This window comes from Kryptolebias marmoratus, linkage group LG16 (assembly GCF_001649575.2).
Source record: "Kryptolebias marmoratus isolate JLee-2015 linkage group LG16, ASM164957v2, whole genome shotgun sequence".
In the NCBI taxonomy this organism is placed as follows: Eukaryota; Metazoa; Chordata; class Actinopteri; order Cyprinodontiformes; family Rivulidae; genus Kryptolebias; species Kryptolebias marmoratus.
The window spans coordinates 31,572,274-31,587,814 of record NC_051445.1 but is presented as its reverse complement, the minus strand read 5'-3'; the positions used below and the strand labels follow the sequence as shown (position 1 = coordinate 31,587,814).

At 40.9% G+C, this 15,541-nt stretch overlaps 1 protein-coding gene across 1 annotated transcript; it reads left to right on the top strand.

Annotated features, from left to right (window-relative positions):
- The first annotated feature begins 4,593 nt into the window (after positions 1 to 4,593).
- On the top strand, positions 4,594 to 14,757 carry rrp15 (ribosomal RNA processing 15 homolog). Its single transcript, XM_017438492.3, has 5 exons — positions 4,594 to 4,720; positions 8,678 to 8,967; positions 10,465 to 10,562; positions 10,655 to 10,844; positions 13,984 to 14,757. Exons 1-5 carry the CDS (start codon positions 4,684 to 4,686, stop codon positions 14,095 to 14,097), a joined length of 729 nt encoding a protein of 242 aa, XP_017293981.1. The 5' UTR covers positions 4,594 to 4,683; the 3' UTR covers positions 14,098 to 14,757.
- The last annotated feature ends 784 nt before the right edge of the window (positions 14,758 to 15,541 follow it).

Here is a 15,541-nt window from a genome sequence, read left to right as displayed (position 1 = left end):
AGGGGTTCTGGAGAGGAGGGTCCATCGGATAGTCTAACCTCGGATTCAGGAAGAGCAGTGTGGTTTTCGTCCTGGTCATGGAACATTGGACCAGCTCTATACCCTCAGCAGGGTCCTTGAGGGTCTAACCAGTCTACATGTGTTTTGTGGACTTGGAGAAGGCGTTCGACCGTGTCTCTCTGGGAATCCTGTGGGGGGTACTCCGGGAGTATTGGGTACCGAGCCCAAGGTGTTGAGGGGATCCATTTTGGTGGCCTTAGGATCGCATCTCTGCTTTTTGCAGATGATGTGGTCCTATTGGCTTCATCAGGCCGTGATCTACAGCTCTCGCTGGAGCGGTTCACAGCCGAGTGTGAAGCAGCTGGGATGAGGATCAGTGCCTCCAAATCCGAGGCCATGGTCTTGAGCCGGAAAAGGGTAGAGTGCCTTCTCCGTGTCGGGTGTCTGAGCTCTCCCTTAGAGATAGCGTGAGAAGCTCGGTCATCCGGGAAGGACTCAGAGTAGAGCCGCTGCTCCTCCATGTCGAGAGGAGCCAGTTGAGGTGGCTCAGGCATCTGGTGAGGATGCCTCCTGGACGCCTCCCTGGTGAGGTGTTCCGGGCACGTCCCGCCGGGAGGAGGCCCAGAGGAAGACCCAGGACACGCTGGAGGGACTATGTTTCTCGGCTGGCCTGGGAACGCTTTGGGATTCCCCCGGAGGAGCTGGCCAAAGTGGCTGGGGAGAGGGAAGTCTGGGTCTCCTTGCTTAGGGTGCTGCCTATTTAGCAAGAAGTACAATGAGGCTGATGACAAAGAAGGAGTCACAGTTCTTTCTGTCAAAAGCAGTAAAGCCAAGGATAGCAGTCTCATAACTGAGAAGAGTTTGTGGAGAAATGACAAGTATAAGTCTCCTGATTATCCCAGAGTTTTTTGGTATGGTCCCAAAACAAATGAGTCATGTCTTCAGCCTGAGCGGCACAGAAAGAGCACATTATATCAACATTTTTTTTTAAATCTGCACATATAATACTTAGTAGGGTAGCATCTGTGGATGAGTTTGTAAGACACTTCTTTAACTTTATTTGTAACAAAGAATTTGTGAGGTAGAGTCCAAACCTTTTCCCAGTTAACTCTGTGCATTTATCTATTCCAATAACCAATAACACAGGGTTGAGAAATGATTTGCTGTTGAAAAAGGGAACAAATTTTCTTGTTATTGAAAGTAGACACCAGACAAGTCTTAGCAACAACAGTATCCATTAAATTGTATGAGGTAGGATCTGGTTTTTGATTGATGATGCCTTTCATAATCATAATGAGGCCCGAAGGAATGACATCAAAAACAATTGCAAATTCCTTAGCAGATTCACTGTAACTGTCATGACGGGGGGAGACGGAGGCAAACCCAGAACACAGACAGATCATCTTTTAACGAAAAGTAATTTATTTAAGTAAAAACTAACAAAAACAAAAAGCTGACGTGGCAGACAATAATGAACTAAACAAAACATCCAAAAAAGAGGAAAGGCAAGGCAGTGAAGGTACAAGGTCCAATATAAACACAACAATGATCCGGCGGGGTGGTGGAGAAAGGGACCGAATTTTAAAGGCTGAGGGATAACAAGGTGAGTGGATACAGGTGAGAGATAACAATTACTGACAGGTGGAGATGGGCGTGGCAGACATGACTGGAAAAATACTGGGGAGGTGAATAATGACAAGGCATGAACACAGAAACCAACAGACAACCAAAGCAAAACAAGAATTACAAAGACATCAAAACTTTAACAGTACCTGAAAAAAGACCCTTGATTGTCTTACAAACATTTTTTTTTCCATTTGTCAACATAGAGGGACTTGTTCTTATTTAAAATATCTCTATTATGCCAGATTATATATTTGTGAGGAGAATAGTTGTGCTTACAGATCAGTAAGTAACCAAGACTGCAAACATTGTTTGTGGAATGTGGACAGTTTGACTGGGACTATTTCAGGATTAAAATTACAGAGTAAGAGAAAGTCCAGCCCACCCAATTGAGAGAATATTTAATTAGGAATGAAGTTACAACATGAAGTGGGCCATAACAGGTGTTGCTTTATCCATCTAACTTTTAGAGTACTGTTTAAGGTAGAAAAGTCCAGGAAAGTTAACCCCCCATTATTGTTTGGATTCGTGATAACAGATTTTTTAATATAATGAATTTTGTGCTTCCAAAGAAAATTGAATAACACCTGGTCAATATGTTTACAGGTGCTGTTGTCTACAAACAAAGGAGAGGCCAAGTAAACTGAGCTAGAGAGGCCTTCTGCTTTGGCGAGAAGTGTCCTTCCCCTCAGAGTTAAATCTCTAAGCAGCCAGTGGTTTAGCTTTTTTTTTTTGTTCTGTCAATAGCAGGAGATACATTTTTAACACATCTGCTTTTATCATTTTTGGTAATAGTGATTCCTAAGTATACAACATTTTGTTTAATTGGAACGGTGCTAATAGAGGATAAACTACAATCCTTTAAAGCAAAGAGTTCACATTTATTGACATTTAAACATAACCCAGAGGCTCTAGAGAAGGTCTGGATAATACCAAGAGCTAGGGGGACTTGTTCTGAGTTACGCAAAAAAAAAAAAAGTGTAGTATTGTCTGCTAGTTGACTTATTAGAAGATTCCTGTTTGCAATATTGATACCTTGTAAAGGACTCGCCCTCAGATGGGTTGAGAGAAGTTGGCCAGCTAGGAGGAAGAGATATGGAGATTTAGGACACCCCTGCCTGATGCCTCGATGTAACTGAAATTTAGGGAAAGCTCCTGATTTAACTTGATAGCACTGTTGCCATTAGCATAAAGACTTTGAATGGCTTTATTGAAGAAGGGACCAAATCCAAATTTTTTAAGAGCTGAAAATAGAAAGCTGTGTTCTACAGAATCAAAAGCTTTTTTAAAATTGAGAAATAAGATAAATCTTCAATTAAATCTGAATAATCTATTATGTCTAGGACCAAATCTAATATTGTTAGATATGTGACATCCTTTAATACATCCTAAGTTTCATCAATAATATCATCTAAAACATTTATAAGACGTTTGGCCAGCACTAAAGCAATGATTTTAGTGCCTTTAGGCCTTGAGTGAGAGTAGCAGGGAGTGTCCCCTTGTTAAACCTTTCCAAATATACTTGAAGGAAAGGAGCCAGCTGTTTGGAAAATAATTTATAAAATTCAGAGATTAAAGCCATGTACCCCTGGAGATTTGTTCAGCTTCAGGTGTTTAATGGCATCTGAAATGTCAAGTAGAGAAATTGCCTGATCACAGTAAAGTCTGTTACTTTCATCAACTTTTTTAAGATTTGGAAGAGCATCGAAGAATTGTGTGTCAGGATTTACCCAAAGGTTTCAAGAGCGTGCAGCTGGGTGACGGGAGACAAGATCAAGGTAAGTGTATTTATTTACAGTGATATCAATTTTACAGGAGCGGGCCTGAAAGGGAAAACAGCAGATGAGTAAAGTATTCAACTTAGCATAAGGGGTTTGCAGGAGGAGGTGGTTTGCCTTGCTTACGGTGAGGTGAGGGTGAGCCAGCGGTGAGTATTTACAGGTTGGTAGTTGCGGCAGCGATGTGAGGATCCCACGGGGAGTATTTCCTAGACGCGTTTTGAGGAGGGAGAGGGTTTTGTTCCCAAGTTAAGGCAGACAGGCAGGACTCAGATCAGAACAGGTGAGCGGCTCAAAAAAACCACTTCTTCCAGGTAAGTTGCACAAGTCTAAGATCTCACAAGGAACAGGAACTCTGAAGGAGCCTAGAAGACAAAAGCTGATTGACAGGCAGCTATCGTTTAAACACTTTGTTTGGCTGACAAACTTTACCCAAGGTGAGCAATGCTCCAGCGCTGATCTGATCTTTGTGGCAGGTATAAATACCCAGCCAGATGGAGAGTTGATTAGTTACAGCTGCCGATGATTAAGGAGCCGACCAACTGGGAACCAGGACGAACAACCAGGAAGAGAATTCACAGATTGCCACATTGTGCAGCATACTCACTATTATACGAGGAGCTATATAATAATCTATAAAAGTCGGCAGAGAAAGACGCAGTTTCACGAGGACCACTGCAGACATTTCCATTAATTTTAAGTTTGTGTATGGTGTTAGAGTTAGATCGACTCTTTTCTAATCCAAAGAACATTTGATCTGCTGATTTCATGGATAGGGTGGTGAAGTTGGAAATAATGGTGTCCTCTATCAGTCTTTTTTCCTGGACATATCCTTACCACATTTTCTTAAATATTTTCCTATTTCTAACTTCAGAAGTTCCCAGTTCTGCCCAAACACCTTCTCAGTATTGGCTTTAGTCCAGTATCTATCTATCAAAGAAATAAGGTTGCGGATGATATAATCATGCTTTAAAAGCGAGTTATTCAGTTTCCAAAAAGTGAATCTCTTTGCACTGTCTGACTGAAAATGTAGCTTCATGTGTATGGCACAGTGATCTGTGAAGGGAGTAGGCAGGATACTACTATTAGATATTTCTGATGAATGGTCAGACGCCTCGCTTTCTACACACATCGGCCCGAGCCTTCAGAGCGGCGTGTCATGGTCATTGGTGTTACCCATTAATCCGTCCGACCTTTGGCAATGCGCATGCGCGGGAACTAAGCGGAACTGATCTTTGCTGTTTGTCTGTTGAGCCACGGACAAAGTATCTTGAAACGCGGGATGACTCGGAGTGGTATACACATGGAACAACACACTGGTGAGTTTTTAATGACCTGTTAAAGCGACATTTGTGTTGTAAAGTCCGTGGAGACACAAGGCAGGCGGCGCACTTCATGACAGGTTCATACAGTTAGACCAGGGTGGGCAGTCCTGGTCCTGGAGGGCCACCATCCTGCATGCTTTCCTTGTTTCCCTGCTCCAACACACCTGGTTCAGTGCTTAGATTACCTCTGCTTGTTCTGCAGAAGCCTGTTAATCACCCAGTGATTCAAATCAGGTGTGTTGGAGCAGAGAAACAAGTAAAACATGCAGGATGGTGGCCCTCGAGGACCAGGATTGGACACCCCTGAGCTAAAGGCTGGGTGTTTGTTTCTACCTCTGTGTTTAATTTAGTCTCTTTAAATACACGGTTTTTACTTTTACTGTAACAGGACTTTCTTCTCTTTAGCCTCAGTTTGGTTGACAAGACTTCACTAAGGCCCTGTTCACATCTGTCACTTTACATCCGATTTGCGTGATTCAAATGCAAGTGGTGAGCTTTGATGGTGTTCACACCTTACTGTTTAAATCTCACCATTTTTTGGCGATCTGATATCTGTCACGTGTGCACATGACAATATATTCACATCTGAACACTTCTCAGCTTGCCTAAAATCTAAATATAATATGATGCTGTTATTATAGCTTAGTGACCACAGCCTCAGTCCAACAGCTACAAAAACACTCAATGTCCTGCAATCCACTTTGATTAATAAAATCCTGACAAATCAAACTTTATTGGAATTCGTCTTAATAAAAAAAACATTTCAATAAAACACTCAGCTGAGAAAAAGTCAGTAAATAATGTACAGAATATTCTGAAGCATCCCTGTTCAAACAGCTGAGTGGACTTTATATATATTTCACTTGAGACATCTGCTCTGCTGCTTGTGTAGAGCCATCATGAGTTCAGAAGGTCTAACATTGAGGGTTGAATCAGATGGCTTCTGGAACAACTTCTGTTTCTGTTTTGCATTTAATTTGTCCTATCTTTGCAGGAATGCATACAATCTGTATGTTTATCTGTTGGTGTGTGACAAGTAAAGATGCAAAATCTGCACGTGTGGGAGGGGAACAGCTCCGACCTGACCTCAGTCACAGAGCTGAATCTGGTCGCAGTCCCCTGTGACTGGATTACAGACCCAACTCTGAACATCCAGCCAACTAGGGCTGAATGTTTGGAAAATAATCTAATTGCAATTTTTTGACTTCAATATTGCGATTGTGATTTAATACTCCACCAACACATGAAGGTGGTTGGTTTGATGCAAAGGAGAGAAAAAAGCAGCTGCTGCTGGCTTTAGAAAAAGACAACAGGAATGTCACAGAAAGTATAACTCATCCTCTAGTCCAGTGGTGTGTGTCTGATATCTCTAATCAAATATATTGTTTGTAAAATCAGGACAGATGCAGTGTACAGCGAGTGGCCCTGGGGCCGTGAGGGAAAACAAGGGTTTGTTTATTCTGACAATCTAACAGAGTACTAATTATTTAAATAAAATGGTGAATCATTTAGATGACTTTAATAGTCTGCTGATGTTTGTTTAATCCATCTCCAACATGATTCCTCCCTGATGCAACGAGGCGTTCATACAGCTTTTAGTCTTTAGTCTCCATCTTGTCCTGATCTGGAGCTGCTGCGAGGAAATCCTTTTCTGTTCTGCTGTGGTTATAGCAGTTTGTGTAGCAAGAACAACATAGACTTGACAAACAGATCAATTTTAGTTGTGAAACCAAGTTTATGCCCAAATAAGTCTCCTTGCCAAGGTGAAGTCCCATCTCCCTGCCAAAGACATTGAAAAAGTGAGCCATGCTTCTGTTACCTCTGGGTTGGACTGCTGTAACACTTTGTATGTTGCTTCGGATAAATCATCTGCATTGCTTAGAAATGATCCAGAACACATCAGTTTATCTTTTACCATAACAGATCCAAACTAAAACATTGAGGTGATCGGACTTTTACAGTTGCTGCTCCAAAACTGTGGAACAGTTTAGCTTTTCGTATACTACTGAAGAAGATTAGAGCCATGGTGGGGGGAAAAAATTCCTAATTCTGACCTTAATCTCAGAATTCTAGAAAAAAAGGTCAGAATTCTGAGGATTTTCCCCCACTGTGGCCCAAATACTTCTGTGTACAGCAGGGGTCAGCAACCCCGGCTCTTTCATCCTTTACTGCGGCTCCGTCTGGATGGAGGAAACAAATTTTAAGTATTTGATTGAAGGGTATTTTATTTGTGTTAGTTCTTTTTTTTTTTTTTAATTTGTTCTAAATTGGAATATTATTGTGATCTTGAAATATTAAAATAAAATTATGTTATTATTTTTCGTCGTTCAAAATAAGCGTCACACACACGGAAGCTGGTATACCTGCCAAAACACTGTCCATTTATCGAGACTTTCAACCCCAGGTAGGCCAAGTATGGACAAGTGTTTGTGTTTGCTTCTGACAAGAGTGTGTTAGCAGTATGCCTAATTTGTGGAGAAAGACTGGCTAACAATTAAAGGTCAAATGATACAAGACATTTCCAAAATAAACACAGAACCTTTGCTGAAAAATATCCAGAGGGAGAGGAGAGAGAAAAAGCTGTTTCAGAACTGATGTGGAAGGTTGATCTGAGGAAAAATCAATTCAAGAAGTGGGTGAAGTCTGCAAATTCAACTACATATGCCAGTTTTGTGGCCGCTCGGTAAATAGCCAGGGATGGAAAACCATTTACAGATGGAGAATATATGAAAAAGTCATTCATTAAGATTTCAGAACACCTATTTGTGGACTTTAAAAACAAGTGAAATTGTGCAGAAAATCAGAGAGATGCCTCTTTCTGCAAAGACTGTCAAAAACAGAACCATAAGGCTGTTTTAACATTTATTCAAATCACACTCCTCTAATTACTGTTTTAGGTACCAATAAAACCATTTGTCCTGGTCACACTAACATCTGGACTAGGCAGGATAGATATAAAGTAAAGATATCCAACCAGCAGCAATTAAAATGTAGTTTTACTAGTAATGTTTTGAAGTAGCTGTAAAACATCTAAAATAGCACAAACATCAGAGAAAAGTAAGTTTGTGTCTGGAAAATTTAATTTACATTTAGATGTTTTCAGGTAGACGACTAAAAGTCATAAATGACAGTTTGGTAGCAGCACATGTAGTACTTGAATGTTTGGTACATGTCTAATCCAATAAATATTCTCACACACTCGTGAATGTATCTTAGCATGCCTACCAGATTTTTTGTCAGTGTGAGTATGGAAGTGGGGATAATAATGACAGCTGCTTAAGTTTATAACCTACAATACCACCTGTCATAGCGCCATGCTTTCCAAAAACCCCAAAAGGTTCTGGTTGTAGATTGGGCCGGGGCATGGCTTGTTTCCTTTTGTCTAGGCTGGGGATGAGTCCCCAGGTTTAAATCAACTTTTCTTCACACAGTAGTGGAATCTTGTCATTTCTAGCAGCAGCCATCCTCTGCTCCCAGTGTGGGCTCAGTAACCATGACAACTGAAGTTGGAGTCCACATGTTTTATGTTTTTCTGCACCATTGTTACAGCTGATTTACATATGTCAAGATCTGTGGTCTAATCTTTGTTCAGAGTCTGGTGGAAATTCAAACTGTTTAAAAGCATAACTTGGAATCTTTTTTCTTTCATTAGCCCCTCTTCTCTTCTTGTTTACTGACGCTGTTTAAAGTCTCCACTCATTCAGTATTTAGTCCACTGTATAGAGAAAGAACAAGTAGACAACTCCAACCATTTCCAGTATAACCTCCCCAGTACCCAGAATTCAGTGCTCTATAACATCATGTCCCATGACTGAGTTTTGTTCTTTACTGTGCTGTAATAATAATAATGCCCATTCTCCCTTGGAGGGACAAACAAAGGACTGTTCAGATAGTGTGGTGTAATGAGAGCTTGCAGCTACGTTCTAATGTGAGTTTCTTTATGTGACTCAGGAGGTGATGCAGGTGAGAACAGCCATGAAGAAGATGACTATGAAGGAGGTAGTATGGATGACATGTCAGATGATGAAATAAAACATGATGACTGCAGTGAAGAGGAGAGGGAAAAGGCTGAAGATGTGGAGGAAAAGAATGCAGACACCATGGTTGGCTGGGCTGAGGCCATGGCAAAGATTCTGGAGAAGAAGACTACAAAGACCAGCAGCAGCATCCTGGTTAAAAACAAAGAGCTGGACAAGATGAAGGCAACCGAGAGGAAACAGAGGCTGGAGAAGAAGAAACAGGTACTGAGCTCTGATAAGGTCTTAATGATGTGTGTGTGTGTGTCCATTCTAATATAAGAACCCCATCATGAGTTCTGGTTCTGTATTCATGGCTTCCTGTGGTCATGGAGGTAAGAGCTGGTTAGAGATCCCCATCACCAACCCCATCATTCTGAGTCAGCATTTACACCACTGTCTTGCTGTTTATAGTGTTTTCTATGTTTTTGCAGTCAGACTTTTTCCAGACATGAGAGATGATGGTTGTGGCTTTTGGTTTATGCAACTTTTATGCTTTTCAAAACATGTAATATAATTAAAAGTGAAAGTCCCCAAAGAAATGCATTGAGATGTCTTCAGTTCCTTCATTAGCATTGTTCTCATTGAAATCTGCTTTAGGATATTTTGTTTTTATGCCATTTTTAGGTACCATTCTGCTACTTTTGGCTTTTATCTACAGTTTTGTTTTTGTAGTTACTGTTCTGCTCATTTCAGCATCTGTTTTTCCAATTTTAGCTTTCAGCTTCTGGTTGTTTTAATTTTAAAGGGGACCTATTATGCTTCTTTGACCTGACAAATCAGGATAAGTCTGTGGGCTGTACAAAACATGTTCATTATATTTAATACACAAAATCATTTTTAGATATTGAGATTTCACCTGATCAGTTCTGCCTGTTTTGAGCTCATTTCAGAATTAGCAGTTTTAGGGCTATGTCACTATTATGCAAATAAGCTGCTGTTGGCCACGCCCCCCAACTCAGTGTCCCGTCTCTAAACCTAAAAACTCACTGAACGGTTTAAACGCTGTGGATCTGACACACATTTATATTGTTATTAATTACAACTCCGAGGATTCTGACTTTGGGACAGGGGCACGTAGCGGTTCTGAACTGACATTTGTCGAGTCAGACAGCAGCAATCAGTGGGTCCGAACCCTGACTGGTAGCGGGTCGGGACACCGGCAGTACATGTTCTATACTGCAGCCGACAACAGAACATTGTTCAGCAGTAAAACCAGCAGAACAAACGTGACGGTCTTCCTGTAATGAAGTGGGCGGAGCTCCACCTGGGTTGCTGGGGGAGGGGCTGGGCCCGGCTTGGGGTTGCTAGGTAACAAGGATTGTGATGCAACAATCCTGAGGTTTCTGAAACGGATCGTTTTGCAAACACCAGAAAACATTTAGTTATTGTCAAAAATGGTTGGGTGTTTTTTTTGTTTTTTTTTTGCACTTGAACTGTTTCTGGAAGCAGTAGATACCCAAATGTAAGAACAAAAATACATTCACACATTTCTCTAGTTTCATTATGTTTTTGAATACTAAATAATAAACTTGTGACCCTTCTTGTCCTATGAGGTAAAGAAACAAACCCTGTAACAGAAATCAGAGTTCTATAAGGACTGTTTGATCTCCTCCCTGTTTTAATCAATCTGATGACCAACACAAGTTCAAACTGGTGTCCTGCTTGTGGGCAGGCCAGATCATCATGAACATTTAAAGATGATGTGTGTTTGTTCAACAGATAGACAAGAAGCTGATGCGGGAGATGATGTTTCGAGAAAAACCTGACGTTGTGAAAGACCGTGAGACTGAAAGAGCTCTGCAGAGAATAGCCACCAGGTGAATATCTGATTATTGACTTCCTGAAGTTATCAGAGCTAACTGTGTGACATTTTTATCACGCTGATGCTCTCTTTGTGCTCTTTTCTTAGAGGTGTGGTGCAGCTCTTCAACTCTGTACGAAAACACCAAAAAACAACAAATGACAAAATGAGGGACGCTGGTGGCTCAGAAAGAAAGAAGTCCAAGATCCTTTCGTCTTTCTCCAAAAGAGACTTCATCTCTGTGCTGAGGAAAGCAGAGGGGGGAGATCAAGTCTCTGAGCGGACTAACGTCCATCCTGTGAGTTCAGTCATATTTTACGTCCACTCTCAGCTTCTGTAAGGAGGTCTTTGCACACATGGAAGGGTTTTTATAGGTTTATTTTTCATTTGTATTCATTTAATGATTATATGCTTGTCCATTGCCTATAAAATCAGTTGTCTTTGGATAAGAGATAATAATTTCAACTTGATTAAAAAAACAAAAACTTCTAATCTAATTGAATAATATCTTTACCACATGAAATGGAATAGTGCAATATGTATTAAAATCTACAGTGAGTATTGAACAATATTTACTGTTATTTTGTGGTTGCTGAAAATGTGTCCCACATATTTGTCACCACCGTCAGATATTTATAAAAAGCAGTAAAATCAGGTCAACTACATTCCTGAGGACCCCATTTTCAAACCCTGCTTGCTTCAGGATCACTTAGGCTCCTGTAAGTTTGATATTTTCTCTTAAACTTGTTCATATTTTTGGACACTGCTACTGTCACAACCATAACATGTCAACAATCCTCTTTTATATAAAAAATATTAGATTCGATTATGACATAAATGTGTATTTTTTTGTAAGAAGAGGTCTGAAGGAGATGACAATATAGGAGAAACAAGATGGCTAATGTGAACAACTCATTCCTATCATGTGAAAGAGTAGGCTTCTGTCAATGAAAACCTCCAAATGGTCTTCAATGGAGGCTAGAATATAATATGACCTGTAATGTTACTACTCCACCCAACCCTAGGGGATAAAGTGTGCCTTCACTCTCTGTCAGCTCATTATTATGCCATGTTCATTTGGCTTACGTCATCAGGGATGCACATAGTGCACCTACTACCTACTTACATAACACATCGTATACAATATCCCTTGTAGACTATGCATCTCCAATGACTAAAACCAAATGAAAATGTCATGACAACATTTAACCAAATCTTACAGTCACTGTAATTCCCCCCAGTGTCATAGTCATTACAGTCAACTTGGACTTCGTGTATTTTAGGAAGTTATGGCTAGGAGAGAAGGAGAAGAAATGGGGAATATCAAATTAAGTGGAAAGAGAAAATACACATTGAGGCAGAGTTAAAGGAGGAATACCAAAATGTAGCATGAATGACAACTAATGCACAGTGGCATGCTGGGTACGATATGAAGACAAACTGAAGACGGCGCTCAGTTCAGAACCAGAGCAGAGTGTGCAGGAGCATGATCAAGAAGTGCAATGACAGCACAGTAATTGTGCATGTGAAATGCAAGTATAGGTCCAAGGTACAGTCATGCCATTTTGGTCAGAACCTCCCACAGCTCAACCTGCACACTTGCATGTACGATACAAAAGAACAGAAGACAGCGTCAGAATCCAAGCAGCAAGATGCGCCTGCCATTTGGACTCGCATGGAGCCAGTCTTGACATACTTGTTTAAAGTGTCCGAAAGTTGATACAATTCACCTTTGGTCAGATGACCCCAGCAAGCAATACGAGAACAAGAAGACCTTTTCTCTCCTCTTCAGTGTCCCTCCAAACCAAGGTTTCAAGAGAACAACCTGGAACTTCTTCCCCACCTCACATGGAAGGAAGCCCCAGACAGCACTGGAGGAAGTGTGAAAAGGACTGCCGACAGCCTTATACTGTGGGAAAATGACATCATGGATGGGAATATCTTCCCTGAGTTGGTTGGCAGAAGCCTCTGCAACACTAAGCTTAGCAAGGCCACCCGTACCCTCACAACCCATTCGTCCGCTATATGTTCTTAATTCGTTAAATAAACAACACACAGTAGCGCTATAACTGGATCAGGCAGTGATCAAGCTAATTCATTCAGTAATTTCTCAGCTCAGATGAAGTAAAACATTTTATGATACACTTTGGCAAAGAGCGGAATGGGAGCTGGCACTTCCAACTGCTTTGCATGACAGTTAAATCTGGTTTCTTTTTTACTTACGGTGCTTATTAATGGATGACTAACTGATGATTCTTATTGAATGTTTGCCACAGTGCTAACAGTTGTTATTTGTTATCTGTTCTTCACGTCCATTATACAGCTTACACCCAGTATCACGTGACATAGATAAGCGTTTTGACATGCATTAAGAATGAGTCATAGACGGATATGGTGGAGAAATCCGGTCAGTTTTCAAAAAAAATATTGTTCAGACTCCAAAAAAAAAAAGGAAAAACTGTAAGTTAATTTTTCTTTCTGTGCGGCCTGGTACCAAATGAGCCACGGACCGGTACTGGTCCGCGGCCCGGGGGTGGGGACCTCTGGTTTACAGCACATCCTTTGAGCAGGACATATGATATCACATGAGACTGCATATGACCTTATTTTCAATATTTGGCCAAAAGAGCTACAACTCCATTTCTCCTCTTAGTATAAAACGGGTTTGCAATGTTCACTCACATGTAACATCATGCTCATCATATAGTAGAATATATAAAGGACCATGTTCCATTTTGAATCAAATATGGGTTAATGCAATTTGCAAATCACCGCATTCTGTTTTTATATTTTACAAAACACCCCAACTTTTACAAAGTTGTACAAAATGTCCTAACGTTTCATATTTAGACTTAAACATTTTTAAAAATAGGATCCGTTCAGTTTTCTAATAATTTTTGAGCCTTGCAGATTAAGAAGAGGAGGAGACTAGACACTTTATATTAGAGATGTGTAGATAATTACAGGGATTTTCAACAAGTCTGAAAATCACAACATTGCGTTGAAGATGTTAGCATTAGCCTTAATTAACGTCTCGGGTTGGCTCTGGTCACATATTATGGTTCATTTCCACAGATGTAGTGAACAGTTTCTGCCCACCACTTTAACTCAAGGAAAAAACTGAAGGAAAAGTTCCAGTTCAAACAACATCGCAAAATATGGCTAACTATGTGTATGAGTGGACAATAAAGTTTTATCTTATCTTATCTTACAACTTGAACACAGCAGTTCTGCAAAAAATCATCCAGTGCTTCATGAAATATTTTGCTAACAGACACACACAAAACATTATTTCTTCACCTTTGCCTTTAAAATGAGTGTTTCTGTACAACTGACCAGCCACAGATACAAATACCATCATTAAGATAAAACAATGTTACTACTGGTTATTATCAGCCCTGAAGTGTGTTGGAGAGTGACGTAATATTTCTGTGCAGGCTCCTGATCCCGAGGATAAACCTGCCTGGACTGTCCTCAGAGAGGACTTCATGATGGAAGCCTCCATGAAAGACTGGGACCAGACCAGTGACCGAGAGGATCCCAACAACTGAGCCTGATACCTGTTGGACCAAATCTGTGATGCCTTCACTGACACCAGCCTGGCTCTGTCTGTGATGCCTTCACTGACACCAGCCTGGCTCGGTCTGTGATGCCTTCACTGACACCAGCCTGGCTCGGTCTGTGATGCCTTCACTGGCAGTTCTGTCATTGGTAGAAGACACTTGAACCACAGAAAACAGTTTGATCCCTAACAAACGTCTAACATTCCTGCAGCCAGAAATGATTGGTAGGAACTGTTGGACTACTTTCCTGCTGTCTACCTTTTTGTTCATTGCCTCAAAAAGTATAAAAAATAAGTTTGATGCAACAGTTTTATTTAGCTGTAAACTTTTAAACATGGTTTTCTGTGTTTTATTGTCTTGAATACTTACTATACAGTCAGTTTCCCTGTATGTGTCTGACGTTTGGCAGAATGTATCCAGCTGCTTGTTTTTTATAATCAAATCATCATGACCTGATTACTTCATGTATGTTATTGAACATGTTTTACAGCTGACGTAGTTTCAGATTCAAATGTTTTCCAAACCTTCTCTTCACTTGTCCACAGTTCAGTTAGTGTCCTCTGTTCCTTAAATTGCTGTTTATTTAAAAATGTTGTTTTCCTTCCCGTGTTTTTTTTAACCATTAAAGGTAGAACTGTTTGGCCTCTACTCATGTTTTGTTCCACAATAAATTATTCATTCATTTTGTGACAGGATGAAAGAATGGGTCGCTCTCAGGAGCACCATGATAGGATGCCACCTGTGCAATGTCCAGTCATGAGATCTCCTCACTACTAAATACTCCAGTCAACTGTTCTTGGTATTGCTGTATATAAAAAATGGAAGCATTTGGGAACGACAGCAACTCGGCCACAAAGTGGTGGGACACATAAACTCACAGAGTGGGCTCAGTGGATGCTGAGGCACATAGAGCACAGAGGTCATCAATGTTCTGCAGAGTCAACAGCTACAGACCTCCAAACTTCACGTGGCCTTCAGATTAGCTCAGGAACAGAGCAGAGAGCTTCATGGAGTGGGTTTCCATGGCTGAGCAGCTGCATCCAAGCCTTACATCACCAAGGTGCAATGCAACGTGTCGGATGCAGAGGTGTAAAGCACGCCATCACTGGACTCTACAGCAGTGGAGACGTGTCCTCTGCAGTGACGAATCACACTTCTCTGTCTGAAAATCAGGGTTCATACAGTACTACTCTGACAGCATTGAGCCAAGTGTAAAGTTTGGTGGAGGGAGGATTATGGTGTGGGCTCGGCCCCTTAGTTCCAGTGAAAGGAACTCTGACTGCTTCAGCATACCAAGACATTTTGGACAATTTCATGCTCCCAACTTTGTGGGAACAGTTTGGGATGGCCTCTTTCTGTTCCAACATGACTGATACCAGGGCACAAAGCAAGGTCCATAAAGACATGGATGAGTGAGTTTGGTGTGGAAGAA